The 22,230-nt window shown below is 40.9% G+C and overlaps 3 protein-coding genes across 5 annotated transcripts; all 3 read right to left on the minus strand.

Annotated features, from left to right (window-relative positions):
* Positions 1 to 2,513: 2,513 nt before the first annotated feature.
* LOC105398711 lies at positions 2,514 to 13,809 on the minus strand. Of its 3 annotated transcripts, none has more exons than XR_007266482.1 (3): positions 13,335 to 13,809; positions 3,238 to 3,314; positions 2,517 to 2,814 (listed from the first exon to the last, which is right to left on the minus strand). XR_007266482.1 is itself a non-coding variant. In XM_048622195.1 (2 exons), the coding sequence occupies exons 1-2, from the start codon at positions 13,602 to 13,604 to the stop codon at positions 2,530 to 2,532; spliced, it is 555 nt and encodes a 184-aa protein (XP_048478152.1). In that variant the 5' UTR covers positions 13,605 to 13,809; the 3' UTR covers positions 2,514 to 2,529. The 3 variants fall into 3 exon arrangements, 1 of the variants encoding a protein (XP_048478152.1); XR_007266481.1 differs by having other exon boundaries at positions 2,525 to 2,814; positions 3,238 to 3,308; XM_048622195.1 differs by lacking the exon at positions 3,238 to 3,314 and having other exon boundaries at positions 2,514 to 2,814.
* Positions 13,810 to 16,634: 2,825 nt separating this feature from the next.
* Positions 16,635 to 18,558, minus strand: LOC125488814. The gene has a single exon (XM_048622301.1). The coding sequence runs from the start codon at positions 18,556 to 18,558 to the stop codon at positions 17,200 to 17,202; it is 1,359 nt and encodes a 452-aa protein (XP_048478258.1). The 3' UTR covers positions 16,635 to 17,199.
* Positions 18,559 to 20,040: 1,482 nt separating this feature from the next.
* On the minus strand, positions 20,041 to 21,947 carry LOC125488815. The gene is made up of 2 exons (XM_048622302.1): positions 21,622 to 21,947; positions 20,041 to 21,395 (listed from the first exon to the last, which is right to left on the minus strand). The coding sequence occupies exon 2, from the start codon at positions 21,382 to 21,384 to the stop codon at positions 20,041 to 20,043; it is 1,344 nt and encodes a 447-aa protein (XP_048478259.1). The 5' UTR covers positions 21,385 to 21,395; positions 21,622 to 21,947.
* Between the last annotated feature and the right edge of the window lie 283 nt (positions 21,948 to 22,230).

Genomic DNA, 22,230 nt, shown 5'->3' on the forward strand with positions numbered 1-22,230 from the left:
GTGTTTACTTATTCTATTATAAAGAAGTGAACTAACCACTTCAAAGCTTCGTCTAGCAAGTGCTGTATTGCTGGTAGGTAAATCGCAAATAAGGTCTTTTCTACGTTTTTTGGCCACTAAGTTGTTAAACGAGAGAGACGAATGCTTACGGAGGATAGTTTGCAAAATAAATAGCTGCCTGACTGTGAGAACTTTGCATTCTGCATATAATAGACTGGTGGGATGGTGGATGGGTTTGCGAGTCATAACCTTCAGGACTGCTCTCTGTGCACGCTCCAGACGTAACATGGCCGTCTTATCTGCACCACCCCAAGCAGGGATACAATAGCTCAGGATCGATTGTGCAAGTGAAAGGTACACAGTCTTAAGTATTTCTGGGTTTGCAACATCTCTGAGTCTCCTAAAGATATATATGAGCTTGCGCACACGTGAAACCAAAGTGGAGATGTGCTGATGCCAATTGAGTGAGCTGTCCAGTATGACACCAAGATACTTTGTGAAAGGGACTCGGACCAAGTGAGGGCAACCACAGATTCCAGCCGGGCGGTCACACGAATGAACTGCCATGCTAAATTCGTCTGATGACGGCTGGGATGAGACCCTGTGCGCAAATGTGATGTAAGTAGACTTCGATGGGTTAAGTGTTAGGAGGTTATTCCGTAGCCACTTGCCAATCTCATCCAGTGCCGCCTCAGCTCTACTCTGAGTCTCAGGCCAGTCGTCACCATGAACGATAACTGCTGTATCATCCGCATATGTGACTATTTTGGAAAATGATAAGGGAAGATTGCAGAGGCCGTTTATATAGATGAGAAATAAGGTCGGTCCCAAGACACTTCCTTGAGGCACACCAAAGCTCAGGCATTCATCTTCGCTAATGTGTTGCTCAATTTTTACACGTTGAGAGCGATTAGAGAGATAGCTTCGGAAGATGTTAAGCGCAAGCCCTCTCACTCCAATATTTTCTAACTTGGACAGTAGGATAGGGACAGAGACAGTGTCAAAGGCTTTAGAGAGGTCGAGAAAGATCCCCACACACTTCTTGCCTGAATCAAGCTTGTTCACAATCTCATTGGTAACTGTAAGAACCGCGTCCTCAGTAGACAGCCCTCTGCGGAACCCAAATTGTCTATCGGATATTATTTTGTGTTTGTCCAAAAAGTTAACAAGTCTTGAGTTTAATAACTTTTCTAGGACCTTAGAAACCGCAGGAAGTACTGAAATAGGCCTATAGTTAGTAACACTGTCTCTGTCCCCACTCTTGTAAATTGGATGAACAAGTGCCCTCTTGAAGCATTCCGGGAAAATTCCAGTCAGTAGGCAATTATTAAAAATGTGAGTGAGCGGGGTTAATAAGGATCGGCGTGCATGTTTCAAAACGGTCGTCGAGATCCCGTCGCATCCAACAGCAGAGCTATTTCGCAGGCCCAGTATGATGCGTTCAACCTCCATTTCAGTAGCCACGACAATAGCCATAGAATCAACAACACTACCCTGAGAACATGCAGAAGAAAGGCCTGATGACTGAGTTGTTCCAAGCTGTTGCACTTTTATGGCTAATTCTTTCCCTATGGTAGCGAAAAAGGTATTTACTTCATTCACTGCAGCCTTAGGATTTTTCGAAGTTTTTAATAAATCTGTTGAGGGTGATGAGGTTTTATTTAAGTATGCTATCTTTTTAATGGCATCCCATGTTGCCTTAGGATTATTTTTGGCAGCATCTAATTGTAATCTTTGAAAATTTTGCTTTAGTTTTCTCAATAAGTTATTACAAAAGTTCCTGTAACGACAATATATCAGTCTTGCATTAGAGTCGGTTGGATTATTTTTAACATTTTTATGTAATTTATCCCTATGTCTTATACATCTCAGGAGGCCAGGGGTAATCCAGGGTTTTAAAATACGTTTTTTTCTAGGAATTTTTACTATGACAGTATGATCTTTGACAATATCAGACACAATTTTAACCAAAGTATTTGCAGCTTCGTTAGGGTCTTTTATTCTAAATATGTGAGAGAAGTCCGCGACTTTTAAGGCAGTGATTACCGCTGCGGTATTTGTACGGGTGCCCATACTGGGTGGTTTTCTTAGATTGGACTTTGAGTCAAAGACTAGATTGATAAATACTGGGTCGTGATCAGTTATCTTAGTGTCAAGAACAAGAGTTGTATTGTCAATATAACGAGACCTAAGAGCAATGTGATCGAGACATGATCTATCGAGTCTGGTAGGCAGGTAATGCGTGGGCATCAAAGCGTGAGATGCAAGCATCTCGAGGTATTCATCACAGAATTTGTCTTTATTATTCACTGCGATATCAATATTCATATCACCGATAACTATAACATTATGAACAGTCTTTAAAGAATCCAGCACATTGTTAAGACTATCTATGAATTTGTTAACAGATCTATCAGATGCTGGGGAGCGATATACACCAACGACAGCTAAATCATTATTGTACATGAAAACCAGACAGTTTCCATCAGTTAAATCAGGTTTGTCAGGATTGTTACAATAAAAGGCATTTTAACATGTAATCGGTAATGGACAGATATTGTTGAATGCTCTCTTGATTATTCCACGCGCCCTGCGCATCTCTGCGACCCGCGTGATGCCGTCGCGACCCGGGCAGCAGCCGACGATGCGTCCCAGCCTCCACTGGCAGGGCGGCAGTCGGTCATCTTTGATCAGCACAATGGTACCCACGTCAAGTCCGGCACCCTTGCAGCTTCTCCATTTCGTGCGTTCTTGAAGCAGTCCTATGTAGTCTCTTGACCATCTTCTCCAGAAGTCGCATTGGATCTGCTGCAGCTGTTGGTAGTGAGATAAGCGGTTTGTAGGTACATTTTCATATTCGTAGTCGGGCAATGAGATAAGTGTCCTACCAATCAGGAAATGAGCTGGCGTTAAAACTGATATCTCGTCTGTATCCGAATTTGGTAAAGGGCAGAGCGGACGAGAGTTCAAGATACCTTCCACCTGGGTAAGTATAGTACTAAATTCTTCGTAGGTTAATAGGGCTTGGCCTAGAACTCGTTTAAGATGAAATTTACAGCTTTTGACGGCCGCCTCGTACAAACCCCCCATGTGTGGAGTGTAGACAGGTATAAATTTCCAATTTATTCCCTCATTTGCACAAGAAGCTATTATTTCGCTCGAACATTCGTCGATAAATTTATAAATTGCACATAATTCGTTATTGGCCCCATGAAAGGTAGTGGAATTATCACTCACTATTGTTTTTGGTATACCTCGCCTGGACGTAAACCTTCGCAGCGCAGACAGGAAGAGCTGAGTTTCTAGACCTGAAACTAACTCTAAGTGAATTGCCTTTGTCAAAAGACAAATAAAAATTGCTATGTAACATTTGTATGACCTGTAACCACGCCCCCTTTTGTCCCTCACCGCAAAGGGTCCTGCATAATCAATGCCAGTTGTGAGGAAGGGCGGTGCTGGAGTTACTCTTGACCTTGGTAAATTACCCATTATCGGTGAGTAGATCTTCGGACTGTTCCTGAAGCACGTTATACATTCTCGTACAACCTTATTAGCGACGATCTTACCGTGTGTCGGCCAATATCTCTCGCGGACAGATGAAAGTAATAACTGTGGCCCTGCATGCATTAATCTTATGTGTTCTCCACTAGGGCGTGCAAAACCGGTTAACCGGTTTTCGGAAAAACCGGTTAACCGGTTTTGCACGCCCTAGTAGACAATATTTCACGGTTTTTCATAACCGGTTTTGAGAGTTCAAAACCGGATACCGAAAACCGGGTTTTCACCGGTTTTGAACGTATTTTTATATACTTTTTTACATTAGAAGCTGAACCCATAAACTCTAAAAATAAAATAATTTGTAGGGTAAACATTGGTGAAATTGGCCACCCCCAATAACTGGCCACACAGCTTTTTATTCGCCTAAAATAAGAAACACGATGACAGCACGCCATCTGTTACAGCTTGACACTAACCATTAGTAAGTTGTCGTTCATTTTAGTTCACACTCATTCCGCTTGAAGGATTGGTCTTCAAAATACCCGTAATTTTCTGACAGTCGGCGACAGTGCATCTGATAAAATGGTTGTGCGCTAAGAAAACGTTAAGCGAAGACATTATTTCGAGAGGCGATATTTTTTGTCCCCAGCTTCTGTGAGTGACTTTAAATAGTGACAACGATAGATTTTGAGCTAAGCAATCATAATTTGTACTGATTTAATCCTTAATTTGATTTTTTATTGCATTTTTCGACTTGGCCAGTTACTGGTTCCAGTTTTATAGTATTTTTAGTAACTGGCCCCCCTATGCCAGTTACCCCAATTTGCTACTTGCAAGTAAATTAACTTAAAATACAGCTTATTACCTTGGTTTTAAATAGCATTTTCTGTGGTATAAAATTTGTAAAAATCGTTCAATATTTAGTAGTAACTGGCATAGGTATTCTAGTGGCCAGTTACTACATGGCCAGTTACTGAGAACTATTTTATGTTTCAGGATAAATGCTTATATCTCTTCAAGATAACGGTGGCCCAGCCCACAAACAGTCTTCACTATTTGGACTGTATCCTCGTCAATATCCGTAGTGGTTAGCAGCGATTCGAATCGGCTCTGTTGTTCTCTTTGGAAGCTGGTGTTGCCATGCCAACTTCAATTTGGTGCAGCGTGGGACGAAGGGCCTGCTTCATCAGTCGTCTTCTCTCCAGAAGTTGATATTCAGAGTGCCTCCAAGAAGTCGGTGATCACTCCCAGTTTAAAATCTATTGATCACTGAGGCATCTCTGAATATGTGCCGCTTGTCAGTCATAATTAAGTAGATTTCATTTTTCGTCCTACACCATCGGGGCTTGACCATGTTCACTTCCTCCGGGGATGTTTGTCATAGAAAGAATTCATCAAGTATAGCCCATTCTGGTCTGTCTCATTCGAGGAAGTCAACAAGAATTTGTCCTCTCCGATTTCTGCTACTAAAACCATGGGGTCCTACCCTCAATTCTTTGCATTCTTGTACTCCCACTTTGGCGTTGAAGTCCCCCATCACAATGGTGTATTGGGTCTTAGCAGTACACTTGATAGCCCTAGAGATATCTTCGTAACTATACTGTTTCGACTTCTGTGTCAGAGTGTGTCGAGGTTGGTGCATATACCTGTACGACCTTCAAGGAATCCCTCTCGGTTAGTTTAAGTACAAGGTACGCTACCAGATTCGACACACTACTGATCTCCACTACGTTGCTGACAAGGGTCTTGTTGACAAGAAATCCTACGCCACCTTGGGACAGTTGGTTACCCTCCCGATGGTAGAGCATGTGGTCAGACTTCAGGGTTATCGTGTCCCTCTCTAAGGATTTCCGATAGCCCTATTCTATTCTATTCTGTGTGGGGGTGTCAGTGCCTGCACCTGGCTCCCTCGAATGGAACCTTTGTGCATATCCCCAAGGTCTAAACTGCCTTTCTAAGCTTGGACCATTTCCCACCATGCTGGCATTTCACTGCAGGTTGGTGGGATCACATATCTAGATGTGCAAAATCTAGACATGCAGGTTTCCTCACGATGTTTTCCTTCACCGTAAGAGTGATGGTACCTATACATTGTACTTAAGTCAAAAGAACTAATTGGTACATGTCAGCACCGGGATTCGAACCCGCATCTCTGGCGTGAGAAGCGGGCGCTTACCCGACTGAGCTACCATTGCTCTGCGATAGCTTTAAGATGTCCTTATTTTTTTGCCCAGCTCTACCTCGTGTTACACCATATTCTCGTCCTCTCTCAGTGTCCGTGCGTTGTATGTAGCAAGTTGTATTTTATACTATCTTAAAATTAGTTCAAGAAGAAGCTAAGACTTAAGGATTTGACTTAATATAAACTTGAAATAATTCAATTTGATTGTTAATAAAGATTTGCGATGATTTAAAGATAAGAAACTTATTTTTGTCATAATAATATGTGAATTGTGACGTTGTTACACTAATTACATTGAAAGGGTATTGAATTGTAGAAGTTTTTTTGTTTTTATATTAAATTTTGTTAGAAAATCCTTCCTTCATTGGAAGGAAACCCGTGCCCCGGCAGGTGGGGACGTAATGATGACGATGAACTGTTTATTTGTTAAGAAATATAAGGTATTTCTCATTATTAAGTGTTAACACATATACTACGTCATAACACATTAATTATAATAGGTTTTTTATAATGTTTGCAGTAGTTATAAGGTTACAACTTGTCATTTTAGTTAATTATATTAGGTGGCCAGTTACTGCAAAATAAGGGTGCCAGTTACTAAAATTTGTGGCCAGTTACTACACAAAAGTGATAGTTTTCATTTAAATAAAGATATTTAAATAAATAGTTCTTATTGATTATTAAATTGATCATAAAAACAATCAACAGGATCTAGTGAATCATTAGATATATAAATCACCTAAATCAGATCATGCATTTAGACGGAGCACACACGTAAAGTGGCCAAGGTGCTTAAGTGGCCAGTTACTACCCCTTTTCCCCTATATCGGTTGGCACACTGATGGACACTAGATTAATGGTGAAACTCATAAAAAAGCACTAAAATATTGTATGGAAATTGAGTGACGATTTTCTGGTGCACATGCCGGCACTCTGCCTAGGCGCAGTAAAGCAAACACGACGTCAGTGACCGATGTATGCGTGTGAGTTCACACTTTTTGCTGTATGAAAACTTATTGCTGTGTGAAAAAAAGGTACTCTGGGTGCACATAATTATAACGTTGAAATCTTGCCCAATAAAGCACAACAAGGTGGTCTTCATACAAACTCTAGGTAAAACAGGACTGCATTGACCGTTGTTGAAAATATAATTAGGCCAAGTGCGGGGACTGCATTCGACGTTATGGACTTTTTTCATGAAGTGTTGAGGACTTCAAATCAAATGCAGTCGTGTCCATCAATAAAATAAATAAATAAATAAATAGTCATTTATTTCAGGCTAGACACCCATATTACACATTATATAAACACAAACGTACTTACACAAATAAATTAAATTGTAGTATTACAATTATTATCAGTTTAAACATACATATACCTATTACATAGGTAAGGTCATTTTTATTTTCGATTTGCGTCTTGATGAACAGAGAGCCAGTGTCTGTAGAATGGATTTCTAAAATCAACACTTACCACTTTCAGTATTGCATTCCCAGTGCTGCGCAGTCCCGACCAGAATGTCGCTATACGTGACCTCAGGACTGCGAAGAAGTCAGGCACTCCCGCCTCAGAGAACATGCCCGACGCGCTACAGTACCGCGGCCGCCTCATGAGGGTGCGGTATGCGTCATTATACTGCACCCTCATGGTGCTCATCGCCTTCCGGGTGTAGTTGATCCACAGATGCCCAGTGTAGATGTTCTGGCAGTATGCCCTAAATAAAGTTATGCCCTAAATCAATGAGTTAGGCTTTCTTTCGTTGCGTTGATATGAACAAATCTGTAATACATCAAAAAAACATTCATCATCTTACTGCTACTATAGAGTGGTCGTAAGAATCAGACGATAAATGGTTTTTTTTCAAAATCTGCCTGTATGTTTAAAATATACAATTATTGATGATAACAGAACGATATAAAAACACCATTAAGGTGCCACACACTTTTTGTAGATGTGATAACAGTAAGTACTATGATAATTCTTATTTAACTTTTTTTCTGTTCACTAAATTATTAATTTGTCATATGGTTGATTAAAAACAGATAAGTAATATCAAAACCGGTTAACCGGTTTTGTGGCTGAAAACCGAAAATTCAAAACCGGTTTTGAAAACCTTCCGGTTTTGCACGCCCTATTCTCCACGCATTATAAGAATTGTTAGTGTGTGTGAGTGATGTAGAAGTATTGGGTGTTTTTTATCGTAATTGTATGAGGACTGTTCCAGGCGTCCCCCTACTCGAATAATCCCATTTTCCATAAATGGTTTCAAACACAATATGTTTGATGTTTGTGGTAGTTGTTTACTATTTTTTAGTAACTTGTACTCCATTTGGAACGATTCTGTTTGTGCAAATCTAATTAATTCGAGCAACGCATGTCGCATTTCATCTACTGATAAGACCCCGACTATTCTATTGTTCGGATGTCTAGAGTTGCAGGGGCGTATTTACCCTAGGGCTAAAAGGGCTACAGCCCGGGGCGGCAGGCGGCGAAGGGCGGCCCAGGGGCGGCCGGGAGGCCGCCCTTGGGCTTTAGGTTGTAGGATTTAAAAAGTACAGAACAATATTTTAGGACGTAAGCCTAGAACGGCCCTGAGCCATCTTTCCACATGTTGATTTCATGTCTTAAGAGAAGCAGACTTTTGTTCTTTTCTGAACCGGTGAAAGTCGAATTTTTTTCCGCCTCGGTATTTCATTGAAGGAAATCGAAGAAAAAAAATTCGTCCCTCAGTCGCCCTGCACAAGTTTATTTCTAAACGTTTTAAAATGTACTCCTATCCAGAAAAATCTGTTATTTTTTTTCGGAAGATATCATGATCTATGCAAATCTATCACCACAATGTTCTTATATATATGTAGTACGGTAGGTACTCTACACTTCTTCTTCTTTCGTGTCAGTGAACATGCGATTTTTTTAATTTATCCAGTCCAAAAGAAGCAACTTTGATAGCATTCTGATTGGCCTGGAGTAAGTCCCGAGTGCAGGTGGATGGCCACAGGGGACAGGGGAGTCGCATAGGTGGTACCAACGGTATAGCCCCACTTGCAGAGATTTTCCTTGCAGCCTACCTCTGCTCGCAACCGATTTAGAGTCTTCCGAATGTGCCAGGGGAAACTGTTACCGGAAGCAAGTTTTTCCTCAAGAGGTAGGAAAGGAACCTGGGGCTGCTTTTCCTCCTAGAGCCTTAAGCCTTGCGATTTGTGGGTTTTCATCCGTTTAGGACACCTCACTATTTTTAAAAACGCTTGTCGGCTCTTAAGGCGGGAAGGTGCGGCAGTATGTGAGTAAAGTGGATGTCTGGAGTCGCATTCTTGTTTGGTTTACTCAACAGAACATGCCACTTTTCGCCGTATGCTAGGGGGTGCTATCCCAGCCAGGGAGTAGAGTTTGTAGAGCGGTGTCGGTTTGAGGCATCCCGTTACTATACGAACAAATCTACTTCTCTAGCATGCGCGGACCTTGCCCATATGGGGCAGGCAAATTCGGAAGCTGATAAGCAGAGTGCTAGGCTACTTGTTTGTAGAGAGGAGTCCCAGCTGGTAGACGTAAGCCGTCGCAGAAAGTTGTTTCGGGAGCTGACTTTCTTCTTGATGTTTTGGCAGTGGGTTTTGTACGTGAGGTATTTTGGTTACGAGCATTGCAGGATTTTTAAAGTATGAAAGCCGGCCTTTGTGCTTTTTTAAACCGATGGAATAGTCTATGTTTTTCCGCCTCGGTATTTTTTTTAGGAAATTTAAATTTAAAAAAATGCCTCTCTCAGTCGCCCTGCACAAGTTTATTTCTAAACGTTCTAAAAAGTACTCGTCTATCCAGAAAAATCTTTTTTGTTCGGAAGATATAAGGTGGACCCAAAAAAGTAATGCGATGTTGTTTGGCACTCATTTTTTTTCTAAATGAAGAGCATCGATTCTAGTCTAGAAGATGATATCGGCATATAAATGGGCACCGTCACAATTGATAAACAGGCTCAGGGCTCCTTTTATGGCATTTCTCATCACTTCAGCGAGAACTTCGGGCGAGAGACTCTCGCACGCGTGTCGAATGTTGTCCTCAAGGGCTTCCAGAGACTCGGGCTTATTCACATATACACGGGTCTTCAAAAAACCCCACAAAAACCGTCTGAAACGGTAAAATCGGGAATTTTTTCAGGGAAAAATGACAGATATAACGAAAAAAAGGCGACGCCTAAAACTGAATATAGGTACACAATTATTCGATCTTGGGGAGTATACCACTCTATGGCTTCTGAACTTGTAGTCTGCAAAATTGTCTAATTTACCACTATCAAAATAAATTTGAAATTGACGGCCATTTGTACAAATGAGAGCAACTTCCAATATGGTGATTACTTTTGGCCCACCATATATCATTATCTATGCAAATCTATCACCACAGTATAAGAAATACATTATGTAGGTACCTAAGTATATTTAGGTCGGTAGGTACTCTACACTGACTGCTCTTTTTCTTTTCTTTCATTCCTTGATGGGGCGGAAAACTACAGGAGCCCAGGGCGCGCAATCTTTAAATACGCCCCTGTAGAGTTGCGAATGAATCTTCGCATGTAAACAAATACTCGATTGAGTTTATTTAAGTTAGAATATTTTTTTATTAAGTTTGTAATTAACTCGGCTGGGGCAGATATTTGTTTAAACACAGATATTTGTTCTCGGGTCTTGGATGTGCCCGTAAAATGGCAATAGGCCCGCCCCCTATTACATTGGGACTAACATAACACTCTGGCGAAAAGTGGGTGCAGCAATGCACCTCTGCCTACCCCGCAAGGGAGTACATTAGTACAAGGCGTGAGTGCGTTTTTTTTTTTTTTTTTTTTAATTAACTCGCTTGACTTGTTTGTACTTATATTACAATGTGTCTCTTGTTCAGTTTCGGGTAACGTTATTTCCGTTTTGGGTAGTTGAAATGTAGGCCACTTCTCGATGGGCTCGGAAAGCCAGGAGGGCCCCTGCCACCATAATGAACTACTACCTAACCTTTCAGCAGCTAGACCCCTAGATAACAAATCCGCTGAGTTGTTACCAGAAGAGACCCAACGCCAATCATCGATGTTTGTAATTTTTTGTATGTCATTTACTTTATTTTTTACGAATGTGTTTAATTTTTGTAGTGGTGATTTTATCCATGCTAATACTACATTTGAATCTGACCAGAAGTATTGTTTCGTCCATTTAAATTTAAGCGCATTGTTTACGTCGTCAGACAATGCGGCTAACAGCCAGGCAGCTCGCAGCTCTAATCGTGGAATAGTTTCCTCACGCGCAACTCTCGATTTCGCGCGCAATAATCGAACCATAATCCTGCCCTGTTTATCTATAGATCGTATGTATATAACGGCCCCATAAGCGGTCAAGGACGCGTCTGAGAATCCGTGCATTTCTATGGTTATGTAATCATTGATAACGACTCGCCTTGGAATATATAGTGTGTCTAACGTAAACAAACTGTTATAGAATGTTTCCCATTCATTAATTAATTGAATCGGTAGTTTTTCATCCCAATTAAACTTTAATTTGAAAAGTTTATGTATGAAACATTTCGCAATGATAATTACTGGTCCTAACATACCTAACGGGTCGTATATCGACGAGGCTATAGATAAAACGTAACGTTTTGTTATTGATTTCGACATTGGTTCCCGCTTTAATCTGTAACTTAATCGATCCTCATTATTATCCCATACAATACCCAATACTTTGTGTGTGTTATTATTATCTTGACCTATCGGGGTGGTTATGTATGTGTCATGTGTGGTACTGTGACTTACCTCGTTTAAGATGGTTTTCGAATTGTATTTCCATTTTCTTAATTTGAAATTAGCTGTGCTCAGGATACGGTCGACCTGTACTGAGGTCTCTGCTAGCCTGCGCTCGTCGTCGTCGCCGTGAACGTAGTCGTCCATCAAGAAATCATGCTGTATCGCGGCGGATGCTAACGGGTACTCACCTTTGTTTTCGTTCGCTAGTTGCGTCAGGCACCGCGTCGCTATATAGGGTGCACATTTCAGACCAAAACTGAGACTCGTTAATTTGTAGGTGAGTAGTGGGTCAGTTTGTGTTTCACGCCATAGAATGCATTGTAGGTGACGTTGGTCTTCTCGAACATATATATTTTTGTACATTTGAGCTACATCTGCGATAACGATGTATTTGTGTTTTCGAAATCTTAACAAAATGTTCGTTATTTTGTCCTGACTGATTGTACCTTTGAATTGAATATCGTTTAATGACATCCCTGAACTAGTTTTATGGGAGGCATCAAATACGACCCTAAGTGGTGTCGTAACCTTTTCGCTATTAATTACCGCGTGTTGCGGTAGGTAATTACATGGTTGAGTGAAATCATCATTTTTTATCATATGGCCCTTTTCTTGCAAATCCCTCATACAATCGACATATCTTTCTTTAAATTCGGGGTTTTTCTGAAATTTCGACTCTAATGTAATAAATCTTTTATAGACCGCGGGACGAGTCTGACCGAGGGAAGAGATAGGCAACCTTAACGGTAAATCTACCACAAAATTACCCTCAGACGTGCGTGTGTGGTCATTGAATATTTTCTCACACTGTATAGTCTCATCATTGGGTAAGTTTCTTGAATCGAACTCATTTGTATCAAATAGCGATTTCATTTGTGTATTCGACACGAAATTACACCTTACTGACTGTGGCGGCGGGCTGGTGCCGGGAATCGAACCCGTGACCACCCAGCCGAGTCGAGTTTTTTGCAGGGTCGGTTGTCCATCTCCCAGGCGGTGTCGTCCTATGCAGAGAAGCTCGAAAAATAACTCTGCACCTATTATCATATCGACTTCACCTGGTTCGTGATAGAAGTCATCGGCTAAGTTGAATCGTGGTGGGATTTTTAAAGACGTGGCATTGATCTGTGACGGTAACTTACAGATGGTAGGTACAATTAGACAAGACAACTCACCAGTAAATTGGTTATCTTTCGACTCGAATGTAATTTTACACCTTTTTTCGATTATCGTGCTATTTTCGTTAAAGCCTAACACCTCCATGTTTATGTGTTGTGTAGGTAGGTTAAGTTTGTCGTATGCTTGTTTCGTTATGAAGTTTGATTGTGAGCCTGAGTCTAATAGTGCTCGGAATGTGTGTAATTGGTTATTTTTATCGAAAACATTGATTTGTGCTGTCGACAACATCACTGTTTTGTTCGGTAATAGATTGTCTTCGGTTTGGCATAACGTAGTGTTGACTACTTGATTGGTATGCAAATTTATCGACTTTGATTCGTTTGTACCTACGCATCCAGTTGGTTTGGACTCGTAGGTATACAGGGTAGTTGGTTGTGTTTGTGCGCTCGGTTGCGAGTATGTATTTGGCTGAAGTTGTGTGTTTGAATGTGTGTTTGTGTGTGTGTTTGAATGAGTAATGTTGGATGATTGGACATGTAAAAGCGTATGATGCTTACCTTTACATATTTTGCAAGTGGTAGCTCTGCAGGTCGGCAGTGTATGTCTCGTACTCAGGCAATTGTAACATAGCCCTAATTTTCTCACGACTCGAATGCGTGAGACCTCGTTTAGGGCTAGAAATCTTGGGCATTGGTTAATATAATGCCCCTCCTTACAACTTGGACACTGATTATTGCTAGTATAAGGTTTAGGTATTACCCTTGAACTCGTGGGACTTGCGGTGCCGGTGTGGGAAGACGTAGTTACGAAGGCCTTCCTCGCGGGTATAATTTGGGCGTCACTGGGTCCATGAGGCTTGCCAGGGTCCAGCGACTCCAGATGGTCCGCTTGGTCCTTCAGAAAGGTCCGGAAATCCTGTAATGTAGGCAATTCACCAGAGTCAATTCTAGAGGTCCGGTTGGCTACTTTGTCCCATTTACTTTGCAATTTTTTATCGAGTTTTTGGCTTAGAAAAAATATCACTAACATATCCCAGTTATCGGTTGGAATATTCAGTGATCTTATTATTCTAAGATTTTTAGAAATGTTATCGGATAATTTTCTTAAAGCTGCGGCAGTTGTGGGGACATAATCGATGTTAAATAATTCTTTCAAATGATTATTGATTAATGATTTCGGGTTGTTGTACCTTTCGCATAATAACTGCCAACCTATCAAAAAACTTTCTTCGGAATATTCGAGAATTCGAGGGAACTAACGACTTCAAGTGCGCTGTCAGTCAAACAACTCTTTAGGTACTTAAATTTTTGAATTGACTTTAAGTTCGATTGGTTAATAAGAGCGTCGAAGCTGTCTCTGAACTCGACCCAATGTGTTTTATCACCGTTAAACGACGGCAATGAAATTTCTGGAAATTTAATCGACTGACTACCCTCGGTTAACGGCGAAGAACTTTCATTGTTGGACTGGTTCAGGATCGTGTTGTTATGGTCGGAACCATTTACATTTTGTATGGATTTACCTAGAGCTACGTTCTTAAAATAACCGTCTTCAAATAATTCCCTTTCTGAGATTTGGTTGTCTACGTCTGTGGCTAATGTTTCTATTCTAGTTTGTACAATCTCGAATTCTTCAAATACTAGTGACATTCTAGTTATCCTAAGATCTAATTCTGTCAATCTGTCTAATTCTGTAAACATTATCTGTCTCAATAGTTACTTACCTACTTTCGAGATGTTGTATGAATATAGGTATTTATTGTATATATATAGGATGTATGTATGTTTGTATGTATGTAAATAATGGTATGTAGGTAGTTAAGTTAGAGCGTCGCGGAAGGCCGTTTTTAAAAACACAGAATTTTTGATTAATTACGTTTAATCTCGACGGAGTCTCTACAGGAACTGAACTACTTGCTAAGCTTAAATCTAAGAATCGCCTGCGGTGACGCCGTTGCCACCGTGGCTAGTCATAACATCCTCTTGGCTTGTCAGCACTCTTGAATACTATATGACTACATTGTAGCATGGGAATGGAATGTGCTATTTATGTTTGGATGGATACTAAGCCATGAGAATGTATAACTCCTCCCTCCTTAAGTTCGAAATCCTCATTTGGGGATGTTTCCGAATGATGATTTCGAATATCCTTCTTATATCTGTAAAGGTAAAGTAATACAATAGTAATGATTAAAATTAAGATTACATAAATGATTACTGTTCCGACACTGATGCTTTTCACATTGATAACACTTTCATTGACTTTGCATATCACTTCACTTTCACTTTTCTTCAATAGGTATGACATAAGACGGATATCTGAAAGGTCGATTTCCTCCAGGTTGATGGGGTAGCTTTCCTTTTCAGGTTGTAGGGGTAGAATTTCTGGTAAGCTGAGTAAGGGTAAGTCAGAATACTTAATTTTTTCAAATTGTAGAGTTCGCTTTTTCAGTTTGTACTTTTCTATTTCAATTATACAATTTTCATTCATAGTGAGTATGTATGTTCCTTGAATGTTATGGTGTGTAACCTCGTCCTTACAGACTTGGGTAAGTACAGAGTTGTCCTTGGAATAGAGTATCCAGCGATTAAGTTGTATGGGGGTTAATTTAATATTTTCCAGCTTTACATAAGTTGGTCGGCATGACGTGGCGTTAGGGGTGCGTTTCATCAAGTCTATGACACATGTATCCTCAATGAATGCAGACATCTCGTTTTCATTGCATAGATAGTATTGTTCGTCGATCTTCTTGCAGGGCTGGGAGAGTGACTGAGTTTTCAACCCTTTCATAAGAAGGTAAGGGAATTTAGGAATTATAAGGGTAGTTTGGTTGGACTCGTTGGTGGTAGGAATGGGGAGTATTTTATAATATGTATATATATCTTTTTTAATTAATGGAATTTCTAAAATGAAGGTTATCTGATTTTCCTTAAAATAAGATTTTAGTTCTATTGTTTGTTCTATCTTTACTAAATTTGCTTCGTTTACAGGGTATACTAACTTATTATTTTCCTCTATCTTTTTCAGTATTTGTAACAGTTCATCTGAATCTAATATTGACTGATGTAGAGTCCTTAATTTACTAAAAGCTATGGTTGTTTCCAACTCATCCAATCTGATAAAAAGTGTTTGAAAGTTATGAAAGAAAAGATTATACACTGATATGATTTGTTCACGTATTTGTACAGATTTAGTTATATTAATTTGTTTACGAAGTTCCCAAATTGCTTTATCTAATTGGATGAAATTGTTCTGTGTACTATTTGCAATATTAACAAAGGACTGCACCATTTCGGTAACCAATGATAGTTTTTTCGCAACGTTTTCCGTGCGTAATTTTGCTTCGCTGATTAAATTATCATACCTAATGGCGTCATCGTTATCTAGATTTCCTGTAAATATCTTAATGAGTGAACCAAGAGGGTTCAAAATACCTCTTTTTATTCTTTTAGATGGGGAAATTTGTCTTAATTTTCCGATGGTTGTATCCTTTATGTAATCTGTTTGCGTTTTTATATTCGCAATTCCTACGTCTAATTTTCCTTTAAAATAACTAAGAACATGATTATTCAAGTTCGCGTATCTATTTACGTTAAATTCTAAATCTCTACATAATAAGCTTATATTTAATACCTTAAAAACTATCCACTTATCGGAACTAATAACTGCTTCTCCTTTTCGGACGGGCAGAATTCCAGCGCCATTATTGACTCGCTGAAGTCGAAGGGCCTGGGTCGTGAGGACCACGGCCAGTAGCAGGTGGAGAAACCTGCGGAGGGCGTTTGACATCTTTAATAGGTACCTTGCTAAAGCGGTCCCTTTTCGCGATAACAGGTACGATGTTTCTAGAGATGTCTCCAGCCACTCGTACTTTCTCAAAACGGGGTTTATCCTTACTACGTCGGTTATTTATCCCTTTAACAAAGACTGTGTCACCGCAATCTATATTAAAGTTGGTCTCACCGCCGCGTTTCTGAATAATCTTCTCCTTTTTATTGATCATATGATCTGTTAGGTATTTATATAGGTATTTAGTCCTTTTCACGTGATCGCTTATTAGCAGCGTTTTACCTGAAATAAAACGCATATTAAAATACTTACCTAACTGGAAGCTTTATTAATGAGAGAGCATTTCCGTTTCCGTCGAAGACTATCCAGTAACCTTCCTCTTTGTGTGTCAATTCCGGTGCTCAGTGGCGCCACCTGGCGGTCGTGCGGTGCAACTTTACTTCGTAAGTTGCTCACCGCGCCCTTCCCTTATTGGCTCGAATTCACCAGGCAGAAATGACTTAAAGCTTCCAGTTAGGTAAGTATTTTAATATGCGTTTTATTTCAGGTAAAACGCTGCTATTAAACTACTTGACCGTCACTGGAAGCTTTATTAATGAGACCTGTTTGTTATCGCCTGGTGACGCCACTGCTTCTGTAATTGAGATCGCCAATGTGACTAAACATATTAAAAGACAATGTATTATTAGCATTTTCCTCTTTATTTAAGAATCATATAATCAAGGTAGGTACAAAGCCTGTGATTAGATATAAAATAATGTTATGTTAGGAACACTTATTAATTAAACTACAGTAATGAACTATAATCATTATTTAAATTAACAATTAGTTAACATCAAGAATCAATAGGATTAAATAATCGTGTGACACTACTAGACTGATTATTACAATTCATTCTTATTTCACGTCTGTAAAACTTCCTAAAAGTATTGGCTGACCTCCAGTTACCGCGAGCCAGAATATCATCAATATGTTGATTTTCAAACCAACTCTTAGAAGCTACTGCAGATCTAACACTTCCTGGGCTAGCTTCAATATCGGCTTCCTTAAATATAGTTTTAACCCATCCTGCGATCACTGTACGTGAAGCTGGTTTTGCCACCCCCCTTACAGTTATGAAAAGATTATCAGTTCCTGATACTTCACGTCGCTCGTGCAATAACGTGATAGTCCTATCTATCCAAAAGGGGGGATTCAGATTTAAATTATTTTCGTTGACTAGTAACTTCCAGCCGGACTGACTATAGTTACTGTTGTCGGTCTTTGAACCAAATTGTGGCCAAAATATTACAAATTGATCCGATTTTACATAATGATCCAAATCAACTGCAAGTAACGTTAAATCATGAATACGCCTACCGGAGCATAACAAAAGGAGTATAGCCGTATGACGGGATACTTGAAAAGTATTATTTTGGTCAATTGCGTAGTTAGATATAAAGGAAATTAATTTGCTTACGTCCCAAATTGGTGATTTATTATTTACCTTCGGATTTTTTAGAGCAATTGATTTTAGCACGTGTTTTACTAACACATGCGAACTTAAAACTCTCGATATTTCGGTATTGCAAAGGGTGGAAACCACGGATTTATGCAAAAGAATTGTATTGTAAGACAGTCTATTAACTAAATATAAATCGGATAAGAACTGTGCCAATTCTGAACCTGTCGGGTTTTTTGCATCCAACTGTTTTCTACTACACCAAGTTACCCACCTCTTCCAAGCGATTTGGTAAGTTTTTAAAGTTGACTGCCGCCATGAGTCCTTCAAAAGTGATATTTGATCAGTGTTCCATGACTCTATCGCCTGGGACCACCCCCACATCTCCACACCTCTAGAACAATCTCGTCTACTTTCGGGGGAGCGAGGCCGGTCGAGGTGTCTACTAGGTGTTTCTGTAGGTTCTTCAGAGTCATTGGGGCAGATAGGGCTCTGGCTCTTAGATCTGCTCGCCAGAACACTTTCTCCCACCGGGGTGCAACTATTAAGTATACTCCTGTTGAGTGATTCAGGTGCATCAGTACTTTTGGGATCAAGAACGGTGGTGGGAAAATCCACGCAAGCTGGTAATGCCAGGTCACGCTGAACGCATCGTGAAGAAGGGCTTGGTGATCTGTAAGATCTCGAGTTGCATAATTGCAGACTACGTGCGCGGTGGCTGAGGCGAACAGGTTGATCACTGGAGTTCCCCATTTTGAAAATATTGTCTGCACACACGCTGGCAAAAGATGCCACTCCGGGGGTAGTTTGTGTCGCGACAGACTGTCGGCATTGCTGTTGTATCTGCCTGGTAGATAGTGTATGCTGAACACTATCTGGTAATGGTCTAGCAAGCTCAGGATTTGATAAGTCAATTCCATTAGAGGTGGTGATTTGGTGCCTCCCTCTTTCTTTAAATGAGCGACTGCGGTTTTGTTGTCGCATTGAATTAATAACGACCTGCCGGAAATTGTGTGGGCTTGACTCTGAAGGGCATACAGAATTGCAAGCATCTCTTTTTGGTTGCAGTGCAACTTTTGGTCCTGAAGAGACCAAGTTCCCGATAGGGCTAGGTGGTTTAGTTGGGCGCCCCAGGCCTCGTCCGAGGCATCCGTGGTCAGGAAGTTTACCGGAGGTGGTTGATGCAATAGAGACGACATTTGGCAATTCTGTATCCACCACTTTAGTTCTGCGATGACATCTACAGTTAGTGTGTAAGTTTTTGTCGAGTTGGGCGGTATGGTATTTAGGAACATTATTAAGTGTCGATGATTTAGACGACCCCGTGGTACGACAAAACTGGCGAAGTTCAGTAACCCCACTATTTTCTGGACGTCTTTTATGTTTACTGTGTCTTGATCGAGAACACGACTGATCTTTTGTCTCATGGAAACAATCTTTTCCTGTGGCAACGATTTGCGATTTTCCCAAGGTGCCCATAGAATACCTAGGTATATTATACTCTTTTGAGGCTGGAGAACTGACTTCTCGAAATTTATTACCCATCCTAACGTCTGTAATGTATGTACTGTTAGTCGAACATGTTCCTGAAGTATCTCTATATCCTGATGTACGATCAAATAGTCGTCCAGGAATACTAATATCCTGACGTTCCACTTGTCTCGCAACATTTGGGCGACCCAGTTCGATAGGATTGAAAAAGTTTTGGGAGCCGTGCTCAGACCGAACGGTAAGGAGGTCATCTCTAACAGTTCTTGATTGTATATTAGGCGAAGAAAGCGCCTCTGTGACTTCGTGACTTTCAGATGGAAGTACGCTTGGGAAAGGTCGATCTTGCAAAGCCAGTCTTGGGGTTGCAGAAAGTCTGGGACGCGATACATGTTTATCAAATGAAAGGGTTCTGTCATGACGTAGTAATTCAGAGCTTTGAGATTGAAAATGGGGCGGGCTGATCCGTCCGCCTTCGGTACCAGAAACATGGGGGATATGAAACTTAGGGACGGTTGAGCTATTTTTAAAATGCCCTGCGATTTCATTTTTTCCACGACTGCAGACATTTCGTTCGAGACAGGTGTGTGAAATGGACCTTTGTTTACATTTGGAAAAATTAACGGAGGCTTTTGCCAAAACGGTATGCGATACCCCTGGATCAATTTCAAAATAATCGTTGGTGCTCCCATTAGTTGCCACTGATTTTGGTATTGTGCTAACTGACCTGCTTGGAATGGAGCTGAGTCATTGTTTATACCCCCTATGTCTTGTCTTGTTTCCCCTTTGGGTACTCTGTCTTCCCCTAGAACTCCCACTATCGGGCCGCGAGCCTCGATTTTGAAAGGGCGCTCTTGAATATGAGCTATTATCAACCCTTAGTTGTTGAGTTCTTTGCGTGGGGGCACTAGATTTGTATCCACCCCGCGAGGGTGGGTTGTAAGACAGATAATGTGGCTCTTGAAAGCCCTGAGCTCCACGCGATGGAACTGATTGTCTCCGGGTCGCCTGCCCCCGCGAGGGGCGGCTGTTACCCTGACTTGATTTTTGGGCTTGTTGTTCTGACCTCGGTGGCCAGAATGCCTTGCGGACCCCACCAGCCTTTTCTAACGCAGCGGTGAAAGATTCAGACTCAAACAAGTATGTGGAAGACGGTGGTATCCTAGAAAGGGTGGCTTTGACTAACGGGTCCCGAACCTGAGTGGTAATAGCGTCTCGACGCATCTCTATGCTTTCTGCCCGGTGACCGCAGACTAATTGTAATAAGTCTGATGTAATTTTATGGAAACTGCCACTTTGGAACAACTCATCAATCTTATTATTTAGAGTATCAAACGTTATACCATCATTATCTTTTGCCCAGGTTAAAATATTACGTAAGTTTTCTTGTAATGCCTCTTTTTGCTTTAGTACGCAGTAAGTGATGGCAGCATAGGCCTTCTCTGTATTTGCTTGATTACGCAAGGTATCATACATTTTCACCTCCTCGTTTGTTTCGAGGTCTATGAAGCCTGGAGTATGATTATAAGTCTTCTGCGTGTCGGCGTACCTAACCTCTGACCAAGCAGTGCTACCAAGGCGCTGGACATCAGAAAGCATCTTTAGAAAAACGTCAGGTGTTTTTGGAACGGAAGGTTCTTTTAATTTAGTTTCTAGACTAAAAGTAAAATCTTTAGTCAGTTTAGGACTTTCCTCTCGTTGGTCGAGGTCTTGTGAACCTGCAACGCTATCATAAAGATGCCCGCTAACTCCAGAGCATACTGATGTTGCGTCATTGTCCTGCATGCCGTCACACGGCAAGTCGGTATTGCCGGAAGGAGTAATATATTTGCGAAGCTCACCCAGTTCCTTGAACAGCTGATCCATCCTTTGATCAGTACGACTCTCGTGCTTACTCTTCTTACGGCGGTGCCGGCGGGAGCGCTTGCTGCGCTTCGCAGACGAGCACGTGTCGCTGGAGCTGGACGAGCAGCTGCTGGAGCTGCTGCTGCTGCTGACGCGGCGACGGCGGCGGCGGCGGCGCGGGGGGGTGCCTCCGTCCCGGTCTGGCACAGGGACCGACCCATGACTCGGGCCCGGCACAGGCTCCATATTAGGTACTACTGCAATAATAACACCGGTACACAACTAATCTTAACTAAACTTTTACCTCAAACATGAGGGTAGGATGATTTTAACAAAAAACAAAATTAAAATATCTTTTAACTGGTCTAATATACACTAATAACAAGATCCGAACGGGAAACCGTTAAATTAAATGATCTTGTGCCGTATAGATTAGGTAAATTTAAAAGCCAGTTGTTTAAAAAATATTAAAAGGTTACTTACATGTAGGTGCTACACTTACACTTTTAATTTTTGTTCTAACTTATTCAACACTGAATTTAAAATATATTTTTTAAATTTAATATTTAAACGGTCGCAGAGACAGTCTGCTGCGCACGATGTTGCCTCGACGGAGTTTAAAACGCCAATGAGGGAAGGGCGCGGTGAGCAACTTACGAAGTAAAGTTGCACCGCACGACCGCCAGGTGGCGCCACTGAGCACCGGAATTGACACACAAAGAGGAAGGTTACTGGATAGTCTTCGACGGAAACGGAAATGCTCTCTCATTAATAAAGCTTCCAGTGACGGTCAAGTAGTTTAATAGTTTTTGGTGATACTGTTGTTCGAATTTCACGTTAAATGTACTATTAGCGTCTGTGTGTCCAAAAACAACCTCGAATGGTGTAAGACCTGTAGTTGAGTGTATGGTTTGGTTGTATGACATCACTGCATACGTCATTACTGTTGCTGCGTCAGTGATTTTGTGTTCGTATTTGGCTAGGCGATATATTTCTAAGATGGTTGAATGAAATCGCTCTATTAAACCCATAGAGTTCGGATTATGAGGTGTCCCTATGTGTAAACGGATTTTGTAAAAGTCTAAGGTCTCA

Source organism: Plutella xylostella, chromosome 7 (assembly GCF_932276165.1).
Source record: "Plutella xylostella chromosome 7, ilPluXylo3.1, whole genome shotgun sequence".
Classification (NCBI taxonomy): Eukaryota; Metazoa; Arthropoda; class Insecta; order Lepidoptera; family Plutellidae; genus Plutella; species Plutella xylostella.

Coding starts and splice junctions, on each gene's coding strand:
- LOC125488815 (XM_048622302.1), bottom strand. CDS start 21,384: ATGGAGCCTGTGCCGGGCCCGAGTCATGGGTCGGTCCCTGTGCCAGAC.
- LOC105398711 (XM_048622195.1), bottom strand. CDS start 13,604: ATGTTAGTGATATTTTTTCTAAGCCAAAAACTCGATAAAAAATTGCAA. Junction 2,815..13,334: donor CAAGTCCCACGAGTTCAAGG/GTAATACCTAAA, acceptor CACTACCAACAG/CTGCAGCAGATCCAATGCGA.
- LOC125488814 (XM_048622301.1), bottom strand. CDS start 18,558: ATGGGGAACTCCAGTGATCAACCTGTTCGCCTCAGCCACCGCGCACGT.